Source organism: Camelina sativa, chromosome 12 (genome assembly GCF_000633955.1).
Source record: "Camelina sativa cultivar DH55 chromosome 12, Cs, whole genome shotgun sequence".
NCBI classification, from domain to species: Eukaryota; Viridiplantae; Streptophyta; class Magnoliopsida; order Brassicales; family Brassicaceae; genus Camelina; species Camelina sativa.
In genome coordinates this window covers 27,153,915-27,178,125 of record NC_025696.1, presented here as the reverse complement: position 1 = coordinate 27,178,125, position 24,211 = coordinate 27,153,915, and the positions used below count along the sequence as shown (strand labels likewise).

The window sequence follows — 24,211 nt, the reverse complement described above, 5'->3', positions numbered from 1 at the left end:
AGAGTTCAGTTTTCTTATTACATTGAGCGTGAAACTGTTAAGCTCACTAATGATGAAAACGTCACAGATCTTCGGCGTTTGCTATGTATTGGTTCCCTCGTGGTCTCTGTTTTGTTGCCTTTTTATTGCTTGTTCCTCCAAATGCAATGACCTGCATCACAGATCTTGTTGTGTGTTTAGGGAGTTTTGGTGTATGGGTGAAACAAAAAAAAAAAAGAGTTCAGTTTTCTCATTTTTTAAAAATATTCATTGGGCAAACTTTAGCAGAAAGCCCATCAGGCCCATTAAGCCATATCTAGCTATTCATCATCGGGCGATATGAGTAAACCAAACCGCCTTATGATTTTTGCTCTGTCTTTCCACTAATTTTTCATTGTTGCGGAAGGAAGAATCAAAAGTATTTGTCTCGAGAAGCCGCCATGGATTTGCAGAGTGGAGAAGCCGCCATGGATATGCAGAGTGAAATCGAGAGATTGGTGTTCTTCGAACATGCTCGAAAACTTTGCGAAGCTACCTACATCAAAAACCCTTTAGATGTCGATGTTAGTCTCTCTTTTTTTTTTTTTTTCTCTTTCTCGGTTCATTCATGTCTGTTTTGATTTTATCGTTTTTTTTTTTTGAGAATAATTTATGCGAAATTCGACGAAGAATTTGTGATTTCATTGCGTAATTCAAATTGGATTGTTTTTTTTCTTAATAGAATTTGACGAAATGGGGAGGAGCTTTACTGGAAGTAGCACAGTTTCAAAAAATCACAGAGTCAAAGCTAATGATTCTAGGTGCCTTTTCTCTTATGGAATTAAGAGTAGTAGTCTTTATAGTATGTTAAGATGTACACTTTTTTTCTATTGGAGTCCGTAATTAATACTTATAGAAGATGGGATTTTTGTGTAGAGGGCATTTCGAAGCTGGAAGAGGCGTTGGTAATCGATCCAAAGAAGCACGATGCTCTTTGGGTCATTGGTAATGCTCACGTTTCATATGGGTTTTTGACTCCTGATCAAGCCGAGGCTATAGATCACTTTGAGAATGCTACTCAGTTCTTTCAACGAGCATTGGAGGAGGTAATTTGTCTCTTTCTTTCTTTCGTAATATCCTCACCTAATCAGTGTGATTGTTATATGTTTTTGTGTGTGGTGTTTTAGTAATTTTGACATGTATTTTTTTTTCGCAGCAACCGGGGAACGAATCCTATCAGAAATCACTGGAGTTGGCTTCCAAGGTATACTTTTGGTCTTTTGTGTATCTTTTGGTCCTGTGTTCAAGGAATTGAGGATATACATGTTGTCGAGGCTTCTCTAGTTTTCTTAGGAATAGGAACACTGCCTGGTGTGCTTTGGATCAGTGGGTATATAGTGACTCTTTGAAAGAGAATAATGTATCTGAAATCATATCTTTATGCCTATAGATGAAGTTCTTTTTAGTGTAGTGAAGCTATGGGTTATAAATCTTTTTGGTTTTTGTTCGTTAGACCAATTCTCATTCTCTCTGTGTGAAAACTGCAGGCTCCAATACTACATACAGAGGTTCACAAACATGGTTTAGGCCCTCAACCATTGGGCGGTGTCGCTGGACCATCATCATCCAACAATGCCAAGGTTGTTTCTTTTATTCAAAACTACTAATTTGGTTTGATAGAAATTTTAACATGTTTGTTCTCTCTTTCTCACAGACGATGAAGCAAAAAAAGAGTAGTGATTTCAAGTATGATGTGCTCGGATGGGTCATCTTAGCTGTTGGCGTTGTTGCGTGGTTTAATTTTGCCAAATCTCAGATGCCGGTCCCAAGGCAGTAACACTCACCAAGAGCGTCTAAAGACCACGACTTTTTTATTCATGTTCAAGCTAAAGAGTTTCATTATTACAACTCAGAAAATGTATAAGAATTCATACTGTCCTCTTTGGAAATTAACATACAAATCAGTGAAGAGCATAGTTACTTAACTCAGAATAGTACTTCTCATGAACTCATATTGTCCTGTGTCATTTATCACCATTTCTGTAAACGTGTGAAGGAAAAGTGGAAAACAGTAAACCTGGTTCATCTTTTGGTCTTGATTCAAAGAATTGAGATCTACAATTCTAAATGTTTACAGAGGCTCCTCAAGTTGCCCTACCTATAGTAGGAGAATGGTGCATCTGAATCAAGTTCTTTTGCCTATAGATGAATTCTTTAGTCTAGAAAAAGAACACATTATACAGTGAATGAATCATTAGCTCTTGTTCTTCAGGCAAATTCTTCTTTTATGTACTAAAGTCGAGGCTCTAGTACTACATACAGAGGTTCACAAACATGGTTTACGACCAAAACTATCAACAGCCTCAGAGACTATGAAGAAAAGGAAAGCACTGATTCCAAGTACACTATCATCAACCTCACAACAAATGGACTGGTATTAAGGCAGTAACACTCACCAAAAGAGAGTCTAGAATCAGAACTTTATATTCATTTTCAAGCAACACTCTGAACATATTCGAGATTATGGAATAAGAGAATCAGAGAATGTGGATGAGAGCTAATATGAGTATCTTTCTACATAACTATTGAATGAAATTTTCTTGTAGAAATCAGTGAAGACCATCATAGTCACCTAACTGAGAAGAGTANGAGATGTCAGAGAAGGTGCGACGAGATTTAGATCGAGAACGAAAAATACGAGGAAGAAGGTAGTTAGAAGCTTCGACGCCATTGATGCGTTCTTGGAGCTTTCTCTTTTGGTTTCTCGANTCAACCTGTTTCTCTTTCGGTTCAATCATCTGGTTAAAGCCATGAACAGCAATGCAATCGTTGACAAACATATCTGGATAGATGAGTGGGACTCCATTGAGAAGAAGTATATCACCAGACCAAGAAACCTCAATTTCATACCCTTTGAGAACAGTTTGCAGAATCGATCCTTCCCAAGCCAGTTTCTGAAGATCTTTCCAAGAGACAAGACGATTGATCACGTGCCCTCTGAAGATAGTAGCGTAATCGGAGAATTTGGTGGTTGGATTTGGAATCGCCTCGTCGATCGGAGCAAAGACTGTGATCATCTTGGTGTCGTTGTTTCCTGAAGTTTCTAATTGCAGAGCGAGAAACGTGGCCATGATCACGAAGCCTCTCGAGATTAACAATCTTGAAGCCGATTCAAAGATGTTAAAGCAGTTCACTACTGGTTTAGATCTATTAGGAGGACTTGGAGCAGTACGAGTCGCTGAACTAGGGATTGGGATCGAACCAGTAGATGATGAGGTAGGGTTTGGGACTGAAGAAGACGATGGTGAATCGTCGGAGATCTTCGTCGGGGATGTGAAAAACTCGTCGGATCCGTAAATCGCGATGTAGCCGTCGTCAAAAACAGGGGAGTCTTGGACCACGACGCCGTTGATCGAAGCTTTGCCGTCTCCGAATCGTGAAGAATTGGTGACGACGAGAGATGAGTTAGATCTGAGAGTAGGGATTTTGGCGCCGTTCGGGAGGTTTCTTAGGGATTCACCGGAGAGTCTCGTCGGAGAGAGCTGGTACTTGATTTTGAGAAGCGAAGGTTGACCGGATCTGGTGAAAGCTTGATCAGAAGGTGCGAAGATGGTGAGTTCTTGCCAATCGTCGAGGTTTAGATCTTGGTTCGCGAGCTTTAGAGTGAGTCCCATGGAGAAGTAGCTTGAATCGGAGAGGACTTCCACGGCGGATGAAAGAGATGTCAGAGAAGGTGCGACGAGATTTAGATCGAGAACGAAAAATACGAGGAAGAAGGTAGTTAGAAGCTTCGACGCCATTGATGCGTTCTTGGAGCTTTCTCTTTTGGTTTCTCGATGAGAAAAGCCGTTGCAGGGGAAGGAAGTTACAGTTGTATAGTCCACCTATTAAAGAGCGGGAAACAGAGTTTACTAGGCTTTTTGGGGGGCACATATGGGCTTTTATTTTTAGGCCCATTTATTTTTTTCTTATGACTTTGTTTAATACTAATCAAAATAATGTAATATATTTGTAATTGATAAAAAAAAAATTGAACAGTTTCACATTTCCCTCATCTTATTTTAATTATTATTTTTCTAATCTAAAAATCAAACACTCAAATCTTCAAAATCACAAAATTTTCCATAAATATCTCAACCACATGTCCACAATAATAAACCAAAAATGCATTCAATGTCAGATAACCTATCCTAACAAGTAACAACAACACCATATTGATTATATGTTCCCAATCTAATAGATGCACACAACACAAACTGTACAAAAAAAAAACTCTAATTGTATATATTATGGTTTTAGGCATAAAAATGTGATTTTTTTAATCAGGTAGAAAAAAATTCAGTTGTCAACTACAAATTGAATCATAGCACATAATCAGGATCGAGCAAGAACTAATCAAATTAAATATTTCAAAATGAATTAGAATAAAAGACCAAATCTGGATAACTGAAATAAGGTTTTCTCTCTTGGACTTTTATATGAAAAAATAAAGAAATCTTTCACAACTAGTTATACACTTGTTGTTATACTTAATTTGTAAACTCAAATGTATAGCGGAACTGCAACAGATACGGGCTCAATTGCAATCTATTTCTTTTCGAGGGTGTTTATAATCTTGCGCAAAAATATACCTATAATTAATATTAATTTCATGCACATTTGAAAGTTAGAATATAATAATTATGAATTTCTTTGGTATCTAGTTTTGATTCACAAAAACTTAAGTTTCTTAAAAACACTAAAAAATCTAAAAAAATTATGAAGAATCTTATTTTTAATGGTTTCTATATTTTTGAAATATAAATTGAAAGAAGAAACTGTAGTTTACTAAATTCACTAAATATTTTAATTTATATTTTAGAATGTAGTCAATCAAATGAGGGAAAAAATCAAAAAAAATGAAAATATGTGCATACAAAATGAAAAAGGGGGACAGGGAAACCATAAAAACAAAAATGAAATTGAAGGTATATTGAACTAAAACGTTATTTTATAACCTCACCAGTCACCACACCTGATCTCATAACATGATAATGATATACTAAGAAATTAAATGTTGAAGATCGAATTTGAGCGTTCCATAATTTTTGTATTTGATACTCGCCAAAAATCAATAAAAACGATAGTTTTTTGTTGATAAATCGTCATTTTGGAGAGGCATAAACAACAAGTTGATATGGCCGAGTTGGTCTAAGGCGCCAGATTAAGGTTCTGGTCCGAAAGGGCGTGGGTTCAAATCCCACTGTCAACATTCTCCGTTTTATTTTATTTTAATTATTCACTTGCTGACGTGTACTCGCCTTATCGTCTCGAGTTAAACATACATTTATATGATGACGTGGAATTATTGATGGTCACTAATAGAGAGAGTGAGACGAAACGATAGATAAGGTAAAGAGAAGAACTTTTTTTTTTTTCACAAATAAAGAGAAGAACTTATTCACTCACTCTTCTTCTTCAACCTCTCTCACAAAAGAACCCTAATTTCAAAATCCCCACAGAGAGTTCTCTGTTAGGTTTATTGTCGTAGCAATGGCGATGGCAACATCGATGAGTGTGAATCTGATTGGTGCTTTTAAAGGCTTGTCACTCTCTTCAACCTCGTCGTTCCTCAGAGGCGATTTGAATTTATGCCCTAAAACAACCTTCACTGTGACTCTCCCAATGCAAAACCTCCAAGCTCCGATTCCATTGACGATTGAGTCTGCGCATAAGAAAGGAGCTGGTAGTACTAAGAACGGTCGTGATTCTCCTGGTCAAAGACTTGGTGTCAAGATCTATGGTGACCAAGTCGCTAAACCTGGCGCCATCATTGTTCGTCAACGTGGCACTAAGGTAACAACACTTAAGACCACGAAACTGACGAATCTAGAACCTTTAGTTTCTGATTCTCTTCTAATTTCACCGTAACTCTGCTCTCAAACTCTGGTTTCAGATTTTTTATTCTCGAATTTTTTCTGGGTTTTGATTTGTGTTGAGGATGGAATTGTTTCGTTTGAGGAGATTGATTTCGTGAATTGATGTTCCAAAATTCAAAATTCTCGAATTTAGAAGATGCTCTTGACCTCTTATTTCATTTTCTATTAGTTCTCCGTTATGCTTATGTTATAGGATGAAACAATTTTGATTGAGAAGATTGATTCATGGATGGTTTTAGAAGCTCTGTAGCTCTTATCCAGGTTGGGCTTGTCTTCAGGATGGAAACAATTTGTTTGAGGAGATTGATTTATGAATGATGTTCTAAAAACACCAATTTGAATTTAAAAGCTCTTGTTATTACATTCTCTGTTGTTAGTTGTAGGTTATGTTTGTGTCTAGGATGATAACTATATTTTGTTTGGGAAGATTGATTCATGATGATGGTTTATGCAGTTCCATGCTGGGAAAAACGTTGGGATTGGTAAAGATCATACCATCTTCTCTTTAATCGATGGATTAGTGAAGTTTGAGAAGTTTGGTCCTGACAGGAAGAAGGTAAATCAGTTGTGATGATCATAACGATTAAGCTCTATAAGCTTTCTCATTTCTTCTTGGAATCTAAAGGAAATGTTTTTTGCAGATAAGTGTGTACCCTCGAGAAATTGTGCCAGAGAATCCCAACAGCTACAGAGCACGAAAGAGGGAGAACTTTAGGTTGCAGAGGGAGAAGAAGAAGGCAAGACGTGAGAACTACACTTACACTATTCCTACTCCTCAACTTGTCCTTGCATCTGCAGCTATCGAGGATGCTGAAGCCAACCCCGAGTGCTAGTAAACGGATGTGAAGTTTTCCTTTTGTCTCTTTTTGTTTAGTCTTGGTTCGTGAAAATATTCCTTTTGCTAATTCACAAGAAGCTTGAGTTTCAAGAGTCATTTGTATGTGTCTAATCTACCTCTCTTTTGTCAAGTTTAGTCCAAGCCTCTGCGGATTTACCCAACCGAGTCACGAGTGTATTCAAATGGGTTATTATTGTTTTTATTAGCCAAACGAAACTGATACTGTAACAAACAGTTCAGGTTTTAGTTTAGTGAAAAAGTCTTCCAAGTAACAATACTGAATCATTGATCAGAGAAGCGAACCAATTTCTAAATCAAAATTCACTATGCTACGGTTTACAACTGACTCGGTAACATAACATCACAACATAGTCTTGCAGGCTTGTAATTGTAAAGGACCCTATATTATGGTAAAGTTACATACACCCATGTAAGGATAACTCCAGAGCGAACATGGTGAATAGTGAAAAAGTTCAATTTTTTAGGAGTAACTAAGAATAAGAACAAAGAGAAGTCCTAAAACAAAGCTTTTTACTAATAAACCCACCGGCACAAACAGAGCCACATACATGAGTGTAATAAATGATCTATGCGTAGACATGGATGTTGAGAACGACGAGAAAGAGGATGAGGAAAAGACCGTATAGAACAGTATGAACGAAAATAGAAGCTATTGTCGTCTTCATGTTCATGCAACCCACCGGAGATTCTTTCCCCGGGAACTGCAGTATCAATCCTGGCTGCAGAAACGCGAACAGAGCCGAAGCTATCAACGGTGCAGCCCAATCATGCATATCTTCTTACAAAGGACAAGAACAAGAACAAGAACAAGAACAAGAACAAGAACAAGAACAAGAACAAGAACAAGAACAAGAGCAAGAACAAGAACAAGAATAAGAACAAAAGAAAAGAAAGAGAAATGGAGAAAGAAAGAAAAGAAGATAGTGGGAAATAGGTATGGTGGATGGGGAAAGAAAGAGATGATGGAAAAAAGAGAGAATGATGGAAAAGAGAGAATGAGAATCTGATAAAGTCTAGTTCTTTACACTCAAAGGAAGAGAGAGAATTTGTGGAATTTTGCTTTAGCTGATGTGTCTTAATTTAAATCGTAATTTGTATATGGAAAGTGCGTTTCAAACGATTAAAGATTCAGGATATCAAACGGTCAACAATCAAAATAGTATAATGGCGGTTTGCAGCGTTATGGATGTGCGGTTTGAGAGGTTTAACCATTTGATGTGTTGTAGTTTTGATTATCGGAGTATACTTTTAATAATAGATTGTTCGCCGCCCTTTGTTTTACAATACATTTCCGATTTTGCGACATACTTATAAATTTCATCTCAAATCCATCCCATTAGTAAAAAGAAATTGAGACGATTATGACCATCGTAAACAACATATTTTCTTGTAGTCACTTTCGTCCTAACCAGAGATCGATTTTTACTATATAATTTAGATGGCAGTTTTATGATTTATGGACTGTTGTGACCATATAGGAATGCAAAAGACAAGACACAATCGTAAATAATGATGTAAACAGGATAGAATCATCCAGAAACGGTTCTATGTCACATTCAAATCCGATGTGATTCACATGAATATAGCGACATGTCCCATGTCTTGCGGTGATCAATATAATAATGTCACGCCAGTTTTCGAAATACGTTTGGCGGAACTATGTTATTTATGATTTTGAATGTTATCTTGATTAGTGAGATATCACTTGAACTTGAGTTACAATTAAAGAGAAGACTAAACTGGATTACAAGTAACGGGGCCACCACTTGTGCTAACTGATCAATATTCCGCAAAAAGAGAACAAATTGTGTCTTCTTTTTTGATTTTGACAGAAGTATTCTTTTAATTTGGTAATAATCAAAAAAAAAAAATGGTGGATTCAGTTTAAAGTGCTTCCTTATAGCATAAGAAGAAACATGTAAAATTATACTATATATCTACCCCAATCTTCTTGAATCGTGAGTATTTTATACTACTATCCTTTAAGTCTTTAACTAGCTAGACAAATTCCAAATTGCTAAATGATAAGAGTAACATTTTGTTTTTGAAAAAGGTGAATGTATTATACGCAAAAGTAATCAAAGAAACTTTTCAAAATTTTGTATTGTTCTTTGCATGAGATGAGAGTACGCGTTTAGGGCATCACCAACGGTGAGTTTTAATTTTTAGTCTCTTATGTACTGTTGTAATTTTTAATGAATATATTAAGTACTGTTTATAAAATAAGAACTCTTAAGATTTTAATTAAAATCATCCTCTCCAATGGTAGGATATAATTTTGAGTCTCTTATTTTTGCAAATATAGTTTTTTGAATCTAATCTCATTCAACTTCTAAACCCTTTGATCAGTTCTTAACAGACAAACAACCAAAACAACATTGAGCTTTGATCCAACAAGGACAATTCATACACTTCATATTAAGGTGAATTACCTTTGTGGCTTTGGCAGGCTTAGCCTGTTCTTGCTTGGGTTCATCAGTCTTGATGTTGTCTTCTCGTGAAAACATAACAAAACCATGGCTTAAGCTCAAACATTTCGAGACATCATGTGTGTTGTGTGACTTTCAGACAGACCTCCATCTTCAGCAAGATCAGAAGTCCAGAGGGTGAGGTTGTCTCTCAGGAGCTGCATGATCAAAGTGCTGCCCTTGTACGACTCCTCGCTTAGAGTATCAATGAGGAATGTGATATCGGACAAAGTAGGGTTGTTCACGAACTTTTCACCTAAAAATACCTTCAGTGTAATAATCAAAAACAAGTTAACACCTCGAATCAGAAATTATTAGTTGCTAGAAAGAAGGAATGAAAATTATTTACCTGTTGGGCGGGTGAAGCAGGAGCTGAGTCCCCTGTTGCAAAATCAGTTTTCCATCTTTAGGGTCACAAAGATGTGCAAGAGCCAGAGCAATTCGTATTTTTATAGTCTTCTCGGCGGTTCTCATTAGGTATAATAATTGGTTTAGTACCTGATAAGAGTAAGACATCAAGGGATTAAAATCATTGCCAAACTTAATCGAGAAGCAGAAGGTCAACAGTATAGGTACTCACGGGTCCATGAGTACAAGCATCTGGTCTCACACATTCTTCATCACCGTCATCAGTATCACACATGCATCAGTATCACCTCACACATTTTTCTTCTTTGTTACCGGTACAAGAAGTAGACACTTCACCAGAAAGATTGCAGCAACTACTGCCTCCCTCATCATCTATTGCCTCAGCGGAAGTTTCCAAATGACGAGCCAATGTGTTTCTCCAATTCGAGTCTCTGAACCTGTCAGAGCATAACGGTCGACTCTGCAACAACCAGTGAGACCTCTCAGATAAAACTCGTTCTTTCGACAACTCACAAGGTCACGAACGATATCCCAATCACGCTGGTCCTTAACATGAGAATTCACCCTAATTTGCGAACCAAAATCTTAGAACCCTAAATCGAACAAGAACAATATGATTTTAACTTACCATGAGATATGTTTAATCTCCTATTCCAATTGATTCAATCTCTTCTGATTGAATCGACTCGAAATCAAATCTCCTCCGATACAATCTCGGACTCGATTCAAGAGCCCTCCGATTAGCCTCCGCCGATTCAATCTCCGTCGCATCTCCTCCGACATAATTGTCCTCTGATTCCATGTCCTTTGATTCCATCTTCTTCCATTGCCAATTCGACTTCGACTTCGATCGAGAGAGAGAGACAGAGAGATGGAGAGGAAAAGAAAGAAAAATAATTGTATCTCTATTATTTTGTAATTTTGTTTTGGCCAACAAATAAGTGACACGTACAGTCTCTTATTCTCAAATCCAGTATACTAAATAAGAGGACCTCTTATTTTTTTTCTTATTTCTGATTTATTTTTTTTCTACTTTTGAGTTATATACCCTCTTAAAACTCCCCGTTGGGGAAGGTCTTACACCCGAAGTCTCTATGCTTCCCCAAGTGGCAGTCTTAATATTCCACTAATCTTTGATCAAAATTATATTAATTTATTGTCAAAAATTAATAAAATAACCTTAAGTTCTCTAAAGTAAACTTAAAAAGAAAAATCATAAAATAATCATTCTCAAAATTATTGTACATTTTTCAGACATGTTTTACATTTCCAAAACTTTTTTGTTCATATTTTTCTAAAGTTGGTAACAGATACAAATACAACTAATATAGTACAGTATATGACAAGAAAGCTGATTAATTGTTTATAGAATGAACTAAACTAAATTAATTTTGGGTAGCTAGTAATATATTGGAGAATTACTTTTTAGTTTTTAACGTGAAAATGTGAATAAATATTTTGAACAGTAAAAACAAAAAAAAAACACAATCACGTTTTTATTGCGAACATGTGAAATACCATTCATCCTATATTTACACCAACAATATAAAATCAAAACGATATAATTTTTTTAATTAGTTTGAATTTTTTTTTATTTCCGTCCAAATTGCTAAGCTTTTATATGCGAGATTATTCAAAATTATCGTTACAAAAAATAAAGTTGGTGGACAAAAAAATAAATAAAAAATAGTAACGTTGGAAAATATAGCTAAATTAACTCAAAAATAAAAACCGAAAAATAACGAAACTTTTAAAATAAAATAAATAAAAATAAAAACAAAACCTTTTCTTCGTCGTTTCAACTCTGTTTCCGTTTTCTCTCTCTCACCACCGCTTTATCGAAAAGAAAAAACAAAGGCATCTGCTTTTACTTCACACAGTTCACAGCCATGGCGGATTGGGCTCCAGTTGTCGTCGGAGTTGTATTATTCGTGCTCCTTTCCCCAGGTCTCGTCTTCTCGTTACCCGGACACCACCATACACTCCAATTCGGCGGCATGAAAACTAACGGTAAAGCCATCGCCGTTCACACACTCATCTTCTTCGCTGCTTACACGATCTTGATCCTCGCTGTCAATCTCCACATCACAACTGGCTAATTTTAGGGAAAAAGGAAATAAAGGTAACCCTTTAGCTGAATCTGGGTTCTTCAGGAATCAATCTTATGAGATCTGGAAACTCTGTTTTTAGGGATTTTGTATACTTTTACTCTGTTCTGCTCTGTTTTTTAAAATGCATTGAATGTTACTGAAAATGTATTAATCATTAAGCTTGTATTGTTGTGATTAAAGTTATAAGGAAGATTTGATGTTTGATTCGATCTTTTCTTGAGCTATTCAGAGTTGACAAAATGAATTGCGTAATACAAAATCACAGATTTTTAAAACCATAATTAGCAAAGAATCAGAGATTAGCGAAAGAAGAGAAATTTTGTAGCAAAAAGAAGATGCTTTATATTGCATTGTTACATGTTGAAGTCAGGAGAGAGATCAGAGATATTGTTATCTCCTCTGATATGTGATTTGAGCTACTTATATATAAATTGAATTGTGGAAAACAAAATTACCGATTATTTATATGTATACAACTCTTTTTTAATCACCCTGCTTGAGACCCTATGAGCCAAGAATCAGAGATTAGCAACAAAAAGAAAGAAAGATAAATAGAGAAAGGTGAAAAGCTTGTAACCAAAGAAGCTGCCTTTGTTATATAAACTACAAGATGGATCAGAAATGGATGTGGATTTGTATGGCAATGATCAAGATAGTGAGTATACAGAAGTAAATAATGGCATGGACCAAAATTGAAATCCCGCTTGTACTCATGTTCCCAAACTCCATCACTCTTGTCCTTGCCGGTAGCTGAAAGAGCAATCCTGGTGACAGTAGGATGAACAGAGCCACTGCTACTATCACGGGTCCCCAGTCTGCACTCATTTCTCAAATAATTTCTGTAACCTGATATGTGTTTTTGTGTAACAGGTTCTTGTGTTTTTTTGTTGTAGGTGAAAATGGAAGATAAAACTGAGAATGGAGAAGCTTGTTAGTGTTTTATGTAGAGTTATGGGTTTCTTGGTGGCTAAGGAGAGGAATTGGTTTAGATGCTAAGCTTTGTGAAGACTACAAAAGAAAGGTATTGTATTCTTGAAGTGGGAGTTACTTTTTTTTTGGGTCTATAATAAACTTTCTTTATTCTTAATTCTTCAATCAATTGCTTCTTTAAGTTTCTGTTTTCTATTTTCTACAACTGCTTTACAGATCGTTGTTGGTATGTGTGTTTCTGCTTTTGGTTTTTTGCTTTTGTTAAAGAGTTGCTTAAAAGTAGATGACTGTGTAAAGATGATAAAACCAGTTGTTTGTTTCTTTGTAAGGGTCTAGTTTGATAGTTTCCTTCATAGGTTTTGATTTAGCTTTTTGGTCACTCTCGCAGAAACTGTTTTGGACTAGTGAAAGTTGGTATCCTATATAATAGTTTGATAGTTTCCTTCATAGGTTTTGATTTACCGTAGTAGTAGTTCCTTGACATTAGCGCGCTGCATCAGTGTTGATCTTGATCCACTTCTCTGTTTCCATGGTCTGCATGATTAAAGGTTACCGCAACTACATCGATCTTACTTATCTTTTTTTTTCCCCCCTTCAGTTATGGAATCCTTTGAAACTTTCTGAAATCATTAGTTTGGTCATAGACTCAGAATCCTTTCTCCACTGAAGACCCCATTGGACAGTTCGGTTTTTGGAGGTTGGTTCCAGTTATCGGTTAAACTTAACCGAACAAAGTAGAATACTTGCAGCTGTAAATCGTCAAAACTTGGCAAAACTCGTGTTATGTACTCGGGTGGTGTAGTAGAGGACCATACCTACTGACTTACCTCCCAATAACGACCATAATAAGTTTGTACTTTTGTTTCCCAACCAAATGTTATGGATCGGAACCCTTTGGTAAGTGCTTTGGCTACAAGTAGAAGAGTTGAAATAAAAGAATAATTGTACCAAACGCTATTAGCATTCATCAAATATACAAGCTATGTATTAAGACTTATATAAGAGACCTGAATCTGAATCTCATTTAAGTAGTTGGAGTGCTTCTATCAAATACGAACCAATCTATATTTCGATTACAGTCAAAACATAATTTAGTTGAAGTTACTCATTTTCTTTTCTAGGCTCAACATCTCACATGAAAGTTAAAAAAAAAAACTCATAACGCAATTCCATATATTGTTCGGCTTATTATTGGCCCCAATATAAACAAGATCACTCATATTAAATTGTGAAAGCATGCTAGCTAAGAGATAGTGCCAATTTAACATATAAGTAAAGTAAGCGCAAGAGTTAGAGTGTTAGACTATCGTCGTGACCAGGAATAAAAGACCTGGACAACCTCAACGGTAAAGAAATAACGGTGTGTTGTTTGTAAAATGATCTAAGGAATTATTAAATATATATATATTTTTTTTACCAAGTTCATAACGGTGGCTGAACCAATCTATTTTTCTACCAAGTTCATAACGGTGTGTTGTTTGTAAAATGATCTAAGGAATTATTAAATACTAGGATTTCACCCGCGGTACTAAATTATAGATTATTGTATTTTAAATAATAATTTTAAATTTGTTTAATTTTCAAATACTCAATATTAACTAACTTTTGTTTAATTAATTTAGAATTTTTTTCTTCTTCTTACGTTTTATAAAGTTTATAACCTAATTACATTAAATTTGTTATTAGATATAATATAAAATTTTAGATTTGTTTTGTTCTCTAGAATTAAACAGATGTATATGCCTATATAGTATGTTAGTGTATATTTTTATGTGTATTTAATTTTTTTTTTTGGAATATTAAGAATGTGTTATAATATGTGTAATATTTTGTAGTATGTATACTAAATAATTTATAAGTTAATTTTCAAAACTATGATTAAAAATTTATAGTATATATGAGATAAGCTAATAGTTCTAGTTTTGGAAAATTATTTAGGATGAGAAATCATGTTTATAAAAATAGAAACTTAATATTAATTAACTAAATGAAAAACAAATTAATAACTAATGCCAATGGCATGTTTGTAAATAGGTATGAACTTCAAGATTTATTTTATAAATGTCTCCAAAAATGTATACATAGATATATATATATATATATTTTTTGGTCAAAATTAAATATTTTTTTTAAGTTAGAAAATATAAATAAAAAAGTTCAACCTTAAAATAGAATAGAAAATAGAGTTAGTTTAAATATGGAGTAGTTTAATTTAGTTTAGTTTTGGTAAATCAGAAAGCTGATAGCAACGGAAAAAAAAAACAAAAGAAAAAATTGAAAAATTAAAATAAAAAATAACAAAAATAAAAAACCCTAAAGTTTCTTCTTCCTTCCTTTTTGCTTAGAGAACCAAAACAGAAGGAGAGAGAGGTGAGAAACAAGGATCGGATCAGCTGAAGCAGTTCCGATTACATATCAATGGCTTCTTATGCGTCACGCATCGTCAATCACTCCAAGAAGGTAATTGTTTATCGAGTTCGTTTTCTCCGATCATTTTGCATTATTATGTTCTTCACCGATCGTGTGGTATTCGAATTTGGGTTTCTGATTTCTAGATTCAATTGAAAATTGTGGTTCTTCTGATAATCTCGGGTTCTTACTTTCCAAGTTACGATCAATGTGCTGAATTAGCTATAGATTGAGAGCTTTATTGTGATCAGCCTGCCATCATTTGTGATTTTAATTGGGGTTAGCTTGCTTCTGCGAGATGATTGAGATCTGTAACGCCGCCACTTATTTTTTTTTCTTTGAACAGTTGAAGGATGTTTCGACTTTACTGCGCCGGGAACATGCTTCAACAGTTCGCTATTTCTCTAACACTAATCGAGCTCCTCTGAACAGAGAAGGTAACTTTTGATCCTCCTGATGTATAAATTTTTCGTATTGCTCTTTTGTATGGTTCCTTGGTTAGTATCTGTGAGACTCTCTGCTTGTTGCTTCAGCTTTTTTTCTTTTTTTTTGGTTATGGTCTTCAGATACCGTTAATGCCCTTCTTGGCTATTCCCCACTGGAGAGGATTTCCAAATGTAGCAGCAGCACTGTAAGTTTGTTGCTCTTCTATGTAGCTGTGTTGCAGTGTCTCTTCTCATTGAATCATGTTTACTAGTTAGCAGAAACCTTACGAGTTTTATGTGATTGGACGGTACTTATTTCCTCCTTAGTTCTTGAAATCGTGTGATTTGGCTTAAGTTCATGAACTGATCTCTATTGTGTTGTTTCAATAGGTTGCCCCGAAAACACTAATTGTTATTCATCGGCTTCTAAGGGAAGGTGATCCAACATTCAGAGAGGCGCTATTAAACTTTTCGCAGAGAGGGCGAATTTGGCAGCTTTCTAACTTCAAGGATGATTCAAGCCCTATTGGTAAACTCAAATTTAGTGTTTCTGCTTCGTTTGTGTGTATATGTGTTGGAATCATAGAGTGTTAAGGTTAATTGGAAGGTTTCTTTTACAGCTTGGGATTGTTCAGCTTGGGTACGTACTTATGCATTATTCCTTGAGGAACGGCTTGAATGCTTCAGGGTTTTAAAATATGATACTGAAGCAGAACGTCTTCCTAAATCTACCCCAGGCCAGGATAAGGTATCAATCTTTCGTTAACTCTCTCTTTTTTATCATTTGTGTTCCTACCTCCTTTTCTTTTCTGATGGTTTCGGTTTTGCATATTGCGGGATGGCCAGGGGTACAGTAGAACCAGGGATTTAGACGGTGAAGAACTCTTGGAACAGTTGCCAGCTTTGCAGCAGCTTCTATATCGTCTCATTGGTTGCAGGGTACTGTTTCTGATCTTATTTGTTTCTGTTGTTGATATTATGTTCCGGCACTTGCTGATCAATGGACTGTCTTGTCTTTTTGTTTCTTTTTTCAGCCAGAAGGCGCTGCTAACCACAATCATGTTATTCAATATGCACTTGCTCTGGTACGTAACAATAACTTGTTCTGCAAAAGCTTTCTGTTCCATAAGGAAAAATAGCGCTTGAAAATTTCTTAACTTTTTATTTTATAGTATGATAGGTGTTGAAAGAGAGTTTTAAAGTCTATTGTGCTACCAATGATGTTATTATCAATCTCATTGACAAGGTAGGTCTAGTTTGTCTACCATCATAGCTATTACGTTTCTCTATCTGCATTCCTTTTTCCCTGCTTACTTTGTATGTATATATATATTACAGTTCTTTGAAATGCCAAAACATGAAGCCAACAATTCCCTTGATATATACAAGCGTGCGGGTCAGCAGGTGTGTTGTTGGACTGTTTTGTTGGTATATATTTTCACTTGTCACACTTTTTTGTATGACAAGGGATATATGTTTTTTTTTCAGGCACGAAGCCTCTCTGATTTCTATGAAGCCTGCAATGGATTGGAACTTGCGAGGAATTTTCAGTTTCCTGTTCTAAGAGAGGTACTACCGAATGAGATAACTTCTGATAAAGTTAGTTGACAGCCATTGCTAGTTTCTATTACTTAATACATTATTTTATGTTATTTTCTCAGCCTCCACAATCTTTACTGACAACAATGGAGGAGTATATTAAAGAAGCACCACGGGTTGTTGATGTCCCAGCCGAACCACTGGTATGTATGCGTATTTCTCATATTAGTGATTCAATATTTTTGGTCTTTTTGCCTTTTTTTCTTTCTTTCTGTGTCTTATGTGCTAATGGAGTTTTCTACATTCAGCTTCTAACGTATAGGCCGGATGATGGACTGACTGCCGAAGATACTGAACCGTCACATGAAGAACGTGAAATGTTACCTTTAGATGATGTGGTTGTTGTATCTGAAGAGACAGAACCTTCTCCCCCACCTCCTCCTTCAGCCAGCACTCAGAACTTCATTGATACTGATGATCTACTGGTGAAATTTCTATCATGATGGCTTTATAATTTTAGTTTCAATTCTGTTTCTTACTGCGATTCTTATTCTCAACTTCTCTTTGTTCAACTTTTACCATAGGGTCTGAACAGTGCTGCTCCTGATGCATCTGTGATCGAAGACAGAAATGCACTTGCGTTAGCCATTATTTCAACTGATGGTGAGCTTTCTTGTTAGACCATCTGCCAGTCTGGAGAGGGTGTAACTGTCTTTTTTTTTTCTTTCTTTCGCTAACTCATTTCTGTTCTCTCTATTTCCAGCTAATCCGTCAACGCCTCGTTTTGGTCAAGCAATTGATTACGATCCTACAGGATGGGAGTTTGCCTTGGTGACAGCACCCAGCAGTGATATCTCTGCAGCCACCGAGAGGAAATTGGTAAGCATTATTCCCTTTTGTTATTCATAATGCCATATGCTAAAACAGTAGATCACAAAAATGAACACCAGTTAGTAGTTGGTAGCTCAGTTTATAAATCTTAAGAGTAGGAACCTTGTTACAAGCAAATTAGTAATGAAAGAGTCATCACATGCATTTTATTATTAAAATTGTAACCTTGCTTCTGCGAGATGATTGAGATCTGTAACGCCGCCACTTGTTTTTTTTCTTTGAACAGTTGAAGGATGTTTCGACTTTACTGCGCCGGGAACATGCTTCAACAGTTCGCTATTTCTCTAACACTAATCGAGCTCCTCTGAACAGAGAAGGTAACTTTTGATCCTCCTGATGTAGAAATTTTTCGTATTACTCTTTTGTATGGTTCTTTGGTTAGTATATGTGAGACTCTCTGCTTGTTGCTTCAGCTTTTTTTTTTTGTTTTTTTTTTTGTTATGGTCTTCAGATACCGTTAATGCCCTTCTTGGCTATTCCCCACTGGAGAGGATTTCCAAATGTAGCACCAGCACTGTAAGTTTGTTGCTCTTCTATGTAGCTGTGTTGCAGTGTCTCTTCTCATTGAATCATGTTTACTAGTTAGCAGAAACCTTACGAGTTTTATGTGGCCTTGATGTCGTTATTTTCATTGTGTAGGTACTAGTGTCCAGTTTTTCAACTGCGACAACTTATCTAAGCAGTGCAATGGGAAGGCCAATGTTTGGAAAAGATTTTTCATGGTTCAGTTTCATTCTCTTACTATGTGGCCTTAGCTGCCTGCTTGTATAGCTTCTTTTTGTTCCTAACTATAAGCTTACTTTTCTCTGCATACCAGTTCAATGCAATCAGCTAGAGGATTTTCATCGGGTTCAGGTAGTCAGCTTTTTCTCCCAGACCTTTAAATTTGTTTTATGAGCTTTTCGTCACTTTACTCTTGTAGTTTCCACCTTGCTCTTACATACACAGTTAGCTTGTATATACTAATTCTGTATCTTGGAAACGGTTTAAGGGCTTTATTGCAAAATCCCTGCTAAGACAGTTGCATTGCTTAAACAATTGTGTAATTGAGAATTCTAAATGGTATGAGCTTTACATTGGTTCAATTTACCTAGAATTTCTGAAAACCTTTTTCAGATCTGCCTCCTCATCAAGAGATCGGGATGCCTTCTCTCTCGCCAACAATGACTGAGGTATGGACCTTTGTTTACCTCTTGATCAAAACTTATTTTCGTTTATCTTTACGTTCTAATAAGCTGTTTTCCTAATTTCCAGGGTAACATTGCCAGGTGGCTGAAAAAAGAAGGTGATAAAGTTGCTCCTGGGGAAGTACTCTGTGAAGTTGAAACCGTAATGTCGATCTTGATTGATTCTCCTCTTCGTATTTTTATGTTCATGTTTTGGAAATAATTCTAACTAGGTTATCTTCTGTAGGACAAAGCAACCGTCGAAATGGAATGCATGGAAGAGGGCTATCTCGCCAAGATTGTAAAGGAGGAGGGTTCAAAAGAAATTCAAGTCGGCGAGGTATGAAAATTGTCTGGTTTCTGTAGTAGAGTTATGTATTATCGTGGTTTCTCATGGGACTCGGGGTATTGGTATTAAGATCCACAGTCCATTTGTGGAAATGTTCAATAGAATTATTTAGATCATGTCAAATTTCTTTGGCCTTCAAGTAGGTAATTGCTATTACAGTTGAAGATGAAGAGGACATTGGAAAGTTCAAAGATTACACCCCATCATCTACTGCTGATGCCGCTCCTACTAAAGCAGAACCAACTCCTACCCCACCAAAGGAAGAGAAGGTTGAACAGCCATCAACGCCTCCTGAACCGAAGGCTTCCAAGCCTAGCGCACCTCCCACAGGAGATCGTGTTTTTGCTAGTCCTCTTGCAAGAAAGTTGGCTGAAGATAATAATGTCAGTATCACATTGTTCTAGGAATTCTTTTTTTTACCTAATCTTCATGCTTATACTTTCTTCTCGTTTACTTAAAAAAAAAATCAGGTGCCTCTTTCAAACATTAAGGGCACAGGTCCTGAAGGACGCATAGTGAAGGCAGATATCGATGAATACTTAGGTATCAGTCACTCCTTGAATCTTCGTTTCCTTTCTTTCTCTTTCAGACCTTTCTTGCCTCTGTTTACAGTATATCACTCATCTTTGTGTCCTACTACATCTTCCAATGGTGCAGCTTCAGGTGGTAAAGGAGCTACTGCGAAGCCATCTAAATCTACTGATTCTAAGGCCCCAGCTTTGGACTATGTTGACATCCCTCATTCTCAGATACGAAAGGTAAAACCTATATAACCCTTGCAGCCTTGTTACGCCAGTTTCAAAAGGTTCAAGGATTCTGAAACCTCTTTAACTTTATAATTTTGACAGGTCACAGCCTCACGTTTGGCATTCTCAAAGCAAACTATCCCTCACTATTATTTGACCGTAGATACATGTGTTGACAAACTTATGTGGTAAGTATAAAGTTTTGAATGATATATTTTGAGTCGCTGTCAATTGGTAAGCTAGACATACCGAGTATTGTATATGCAGTTTGAGGAGAAAGCTTAATTCTTTCCAAGAGGCTTCTGGTGGGAAACAGATATCTGTCAATGATCTTGTTGTTAAGGTACATCTTGCTTGTGTATACTTTTACATGCAAGCCAACAGATCTTCTAATAAACCATACCCGTCGTCATGCTTTTTAGGCTGCTGCATTAGCTCTCAGGAAAGTTCCTCAGTGCAATAGCTCATGGACTGATGATTACATCCGCCAGTAAGTACATCGACAACCTTTTGAATATGAATGGGTTAGCAAACAGCTTAACCTTTCTCTACAGGTTTAAAAATGTGAACATCAACGTCGCAGTGCAGACATAAAAAGGGGCTATATGTCCCTGTTGTGATGGTGTGTGCAATATAGTGTGGAACCTGTCGCTGTAGCACTAACTTCATATTGCTGAATTATATCGAATTCTTGATTCCAGGATGCAGACAAGAAGGGTCTGTCCACAATTGGAGAAGAAGTTCGGTTATTGGATCAAAAAGCAAGAGAGAACAGCTTAAAGCCAGAAGATTATGAGGTGCGAGAATTTTATTAGCTTAACTCACCAGTTATATCTTTCAATAAACAGGCTAATAATCTCGTTTTCTCAGGGAGGAACATTTACGGTTTCTAACTGGGAAGACCGTTTGGCATCAAGCGATTCTGTGCAGTCGTTAATCCACCACAAGCCGCAATTCTAGCAATTGGATCCGGTATGCTCTTCTCTCTCTCACACTGCAGAACAAAGTTTTTGTGACTGAGACTAGATCACAAAGAATTCTTCTTTGTGACTCAGACTAGGAACTTGTAACTGAAAGTAGGGACAAATCACGAAATTTCAGTTTTTGTGACTAAAACTGAGGTCAAATCACATAGAAATCTCAGTCTTTGTGACTCAGACTAAGGACAAATCACATAGAAATCTCAGTTTATGTAACTGAGACTATGAACAAATCACAAAGAAATTTCAAAGACTGAGATTAGGGACAAATCACATAGAAATCTCAGTCTTTGCGACTGAGACTAGGGATAAATCACATAGAAATCTCAGTCTTTGCGACTGAGACTTGGGACAAATCACATAGAAATCTCAGTCTTTGCGTCTGAGACTAGGGACAAATCACATAGAAATTTCAGTCTTTGCGACTGAGACTAGGGACGAATCACATAGAAATCTCAGTCTTTGCAACTGAGACTTGGGACAAATCACATAGAAATCTCAGTCTTTGCGACTGAGACTAGGGACAAATCACATAGAAATCTCAGTCTTTGTGACTGAGACTAGGGACAAAACACATAGAAATCTCAGTCTTTGTGACCGAGACTAGGGACAAATCACATAGAAATCTCAGTCTTTGTGACTGAGACTAGGGACAAATCACATAGAAATCTCAGTCTTTGTGACTGAGACTAGGGACAAATCACATAGAAATCTCAGTCTTTGTGACTGAGACTAGGGACAAATCACATAAAAATCTCAGTCTTTGCGACTGAGACTAGGGACAAATCACATAGAAATCTCAGTCTTTGCAACTAGGAACAAATCACAATAATCTCAGTCTTTGCGATTGAGACTAGGTACAAATCACATAGAAATCTCAGTCTTTGCGACTGAGACTAGGGATAAATCACATAGAAATCTCAGTCTTTGTGACCGAGACTATGGACAAATCACATAGAAATCTCAGTCTTTGCAACTGAGACTAGGGGCAAATCACATAGAAATCTCAGTCCTTGCGACTGAGACTTAGGACAAATCACATTGAAATCTCAGTCTTTGCGACTGAGATTTGGGACAAATCACATAGAAATCTCAGTCTTTGCCACTGAGACTAGGGACACATCACATAGAAATCTCAGTCTTTGCGACTGAGACTTGGGACAAATCACATAGAAATCTCAGTCTTTGCGACAGAGACTAGGGACAAATCACATAGAAATCTCAGTCTTTATGACTGAGACTAGAGACAAAACACATAGAAATCTCAGTCTTTGTGACTGAGACTAGGGACAAATCACATAGAAATCTCAGTATTTGAGACTGAGACTAGGGAGAAATCACATAGAAATCTCAATCTTTGTGACTGAGACTAGGGACAAATCACATAGAAATCTCAGTCTTTGTGACTGAGACTAGGGACAAATCACATAGAAATCTCAGACTTTGTGACTGAGACTAGGGAAAAATCACGAAGAAATCTCAGTCTTTGTAATTGAGACTAAAGATAAATCACATAGAAATCTCAGTCTTTGTGACCGAGACTAGGGACAAATCACATGGAAATCTCTATCTTTGTGACTGAGACTAGGGACAAATCACATAGAAATCTCTGTCTTTGTGACTGAGACTAGGGACAAATCACATAAAAATCTCAGTCTTTGTGACTAAGACTAGGGACAAATCACATAGAAATCTCAGTCTTTGCGACTAGGAACAAATCACAAAGAAATCTCAGTCTTTGCGACTGAGACTAGGTACAAATCACATAGAAATCTCAGTCTTTGCGACTGAGACTAGGGACAAATCACATAGAAATCTCAGTCTTTGTGACCGAGACTATGGACAAATCACATAGAAATCTCAGTCTTTGCAACTGAGACTAGGGGCAAATCACATAGAAATCTCAGTCCTTGCGACTGAGACTTGGGACAAATCACATTGAAATCTCAGTCTTTGCGATTGAGACTTGGGACAAATCACATAGAAATCTCAGTCTTTGCCAGTGAGACTAGGGACAAATCACATAGAAATGTCTTTGCGACTGAGACTAGGGACAAATCACATAGAGTATCAGTCTTTGTGACTGAGACTAGGGACAAATCACATAGAAATCTCAGTCTTTGTGACTGAGACTAAGGACAAATCACAGAGAAATCTCAGTCTTTGTGACTGAGACTAGGGAAAAATCACAGAGAAATCTCAGTCTTTGTGACTGAGATAAGAGACAAATCACGAAGAAATCTCAGTCTTTGTGACTGAGATTAGGGACAAATCACAAAGAGATCTCAGTCTTTGTGATTGAGATTAGGGACAAATCACAAGGAAATCCTAGTCTTTGTGACAGAGATTAGGGACAAATCACAAGGAAATCCTAGTCTTTGTGACTGAGATTAGGGACAAATCACAAAGAGATCTCAGTCTTTGTAACTGAGATTAGGAACAAATCACAATGAGATCTCAGTCTGTGTGACTGAGATTAGGGACAAATCACAATGAGATCTCAGTGTTTGTGACTGAGATTAGGGACAAATCACAATGAGATCTCAGTGTTTGTGACTGAGATTAGGGACAAATCACAATGAGATCTCAGTGTTTGTGACTGAGATTAGGGACAAATCACAATGAGATCTCAGTCTTTGTGACTGAGATTAGGGACAAATCACAATGAGATCTCAGTCTTTGTGACTGAGATTAGGGACAAATCACAAAGAGATCTCAGTCTTTGTGACTGAGATTAGGGACAAATCACAATGAGATCTCAGTCTTTGTGACTGAGATTAGGGACAAATCACAATGAGATCTCAGTCTTTGTGACTGAGATTAGGGACAAATCACAATGAGATCTCAGTCTTTGTGACTGAGATTAGGGACAAATCACAATGAGATCTCAGTCTTTGTGACTGAGATTAGGGACAAATCACAATGAGATCTCAGTCTTTGTGACTGAGATTAGGGACAAATCACAATGAGATCTCAGTCTTTGTGACTGAGATTAGGGACAAATCACAATGAGATCTCAGTCTTTGTGACTGAGATTAGGGACAAATCACAATGAGATCTCAGTCTTTGTGACTGAGATTAGGGACAAATCAC

The 24,211-nt window shown here is 36.6% G+C and overlaps 6 protein-coding genes, 1 long non-coding RNA gene and 1 other non-coding gene across 11 annotated transcripts; 4 read left to right on the top strand and 4 right to left on the bottom strand.

Moving 5' to 3' along the window:
- Window positions 329–1,966, top strand: LOC104732702 (mitochondrial import receptor subunit TOM20-4-like). 2 transcript variants are annotated; one of them, XM_010452278.2, is made up of 6 exons: window positions 330–542; window positions 701–779; window positions 895–1,064; window positions 1,175–1,222; window positions 1,506–1,598; window positions 1,673–1,966. In XM_010452278.2, the coding sequence occupies exons 1-6, from the start codon at window positions 420–422 to the stop codon at window positions 1,793–1,795; spliced, it is 636 nt and encodes a 211-aa protein (XP_010450580.1). In that variant the 5' UTR covers window positions 330–419; the 3' UTR covers window positions 1,796–1,966. The 2 variants fall into 2 exon arrangements, with proteins under 2 accessions (XP_019089310.1, XP_010450580.1); XM_019233765.1 differs by lacking the exon at window positions 1,673–1,966 and having other exon boundaries at window positions 329–542; window positions 1,506–1,660.
- LOC104733909 (putative fasciclin-like arabinogalactan protein 20) lies at window positions 2,568–4,171 on the bottom strand. The gene is made up of 2 exons (XM_010453434.1): window positions 4,118–4,171; window positions 2,568–3,842 (listed from the first exon to the last, which is right to left on the bottom strand). The coding sequence occupies exons 1-2, from the start codon at window positions 4,169–4,171 to the stop codon at window positions 2,568–2,570; spliced, it is 1,329 nt and encodes a 442-aa protein (XP_010451736.1).
- TRNAL-AAG lies at window positions 5,129–5,209 on the top strand. Its single transcript has one exon. It is a non-coding gene; the product is annotated as a tRNA-Leu (tRNA).
- LOC104732701 (50S ribosomal protein L27, chloroplastic) lies at window positions 5,330–6,909 on the top strand. The gene is made up of 3 exons (XM_010452277.2): window positions 5,330–5,793; window positions 6,331–6,432; window positions 6,518–6,909. The coding sequence occupies exons 1-3, from the start codon at window positions 5,491–5,493 to the stop codon at window positions 6,707–6,709; spliced, it is 597 nt and encodes a 198-aa protein (XP_010450579.1). The 5' UTR covers window positions 5,330–5,490; the 3' UTR covers window positions 6,710–6,909.
- Window positions 7,100–7,752, bottom strand: LOC109127868. Its single transcript, XM_019233307.1, has one exon. The coding sequence runs from the start codon at window positions 7,506–7,508 to the stop codon at window positions 7,302–7,304; it is 207 nt and encodes a 68-aa protein (XP_019088852.1). The 5' UTR covers window positions 7,509–7,752; the 3' UTR covers window positions 7,100–7,301.
- On the bottom strand, window positions 9,000–10,492 carry LOC104732700. Of its 2 annotated transcripts, none has more exons than XR_002034745.1 (4): window positions 10,201–10,492; window positions 9,784–10,137; window positions 9,553–9,701; window positions 9,000–9,469 (listed from the first exon to the last, which is right to left on the bottom strand). It is a non-coding gene; the product is annotated as an uncharacterized LOC104732700 (long non-coding RNA). The 2 variants fall into 2 exon arrangements; XR_758948.2 differs by having other exon boundaries at window positions 9,002–9,469; window positions 9,784–10,032; window positions 10,201–10,485.
- LOC109128204 lies at window positions 12,120–13,611 on the bottom strand. The gene has a single exon (XM_019234237.1). It carries the CDS (start codon window positions 12,506–12,508, stop codon window positions 12,299–12,301), a length of 210 nt encoding a protein of 69 aa, XP_019089782.1. The 5' UTR covers window positions 12,509–13,611; the 3' UTR covers window positions 12,120–12,298.
- On the top strand, window positions 14,972–21,074 carry LOC104732699. 2 transcript variants are annotated; one of them, XM_019234235.1, is made up of 29 exons: window positions 14,972–15,073; window positions 15,369–15,459; window positions 15,589–15,653; window positions 15,838–15,976; window positions 16,068–16,195; window positions 16,294–16,386; window positions 16,482–16,532; window positions 16,628–16,693; window positions 16,786–16,851; window positions 16,936–17,016; window positions 17,109–17,189; window positions 17,295–17,471; window positions 17,571–17,649; window positions 17,750–17,865; window positions 18,104–18,194; window positions 18,329–18,393; window positions 18,517–18,599; window positions 18,695–18,732; window positions 18,994–19,049; window positions 19,132–19,206; window positions 19,291–19,383; window positions 19,536–19,775; window positions 19,863–19,935; window positions 20,050–20,150; window positions 20,241–20,326; window positions 20,406–20,481; window positions 20,561–20,628; window positions 20,840–20,935; window positions 21,009–21,074. In XM_019234235.1, the coding sequence occupies exons 1-28, from the start codon at window positions 15,032–15,034 to the stop codon at window positions 20,916–20,918; spliced, it is 2,499 nt and encodes an 832-aa protein (XP_019089780.1). In that variant the 5' UTR covers window positions 14,972–15,031; the 3' UTR covers window positions 20,919–20,935; window positions 21,009–21,074. The 2 variants fall into 2 exon arrangements, with proteins under 2 accessions (XP_019089780.1, XP_019089781.1); XM_019234236.1 differs by lacking the exons at window positions 20,840–20,935; window positions 21,009–21,074 and adding an exon at window positions 20,693–20,755.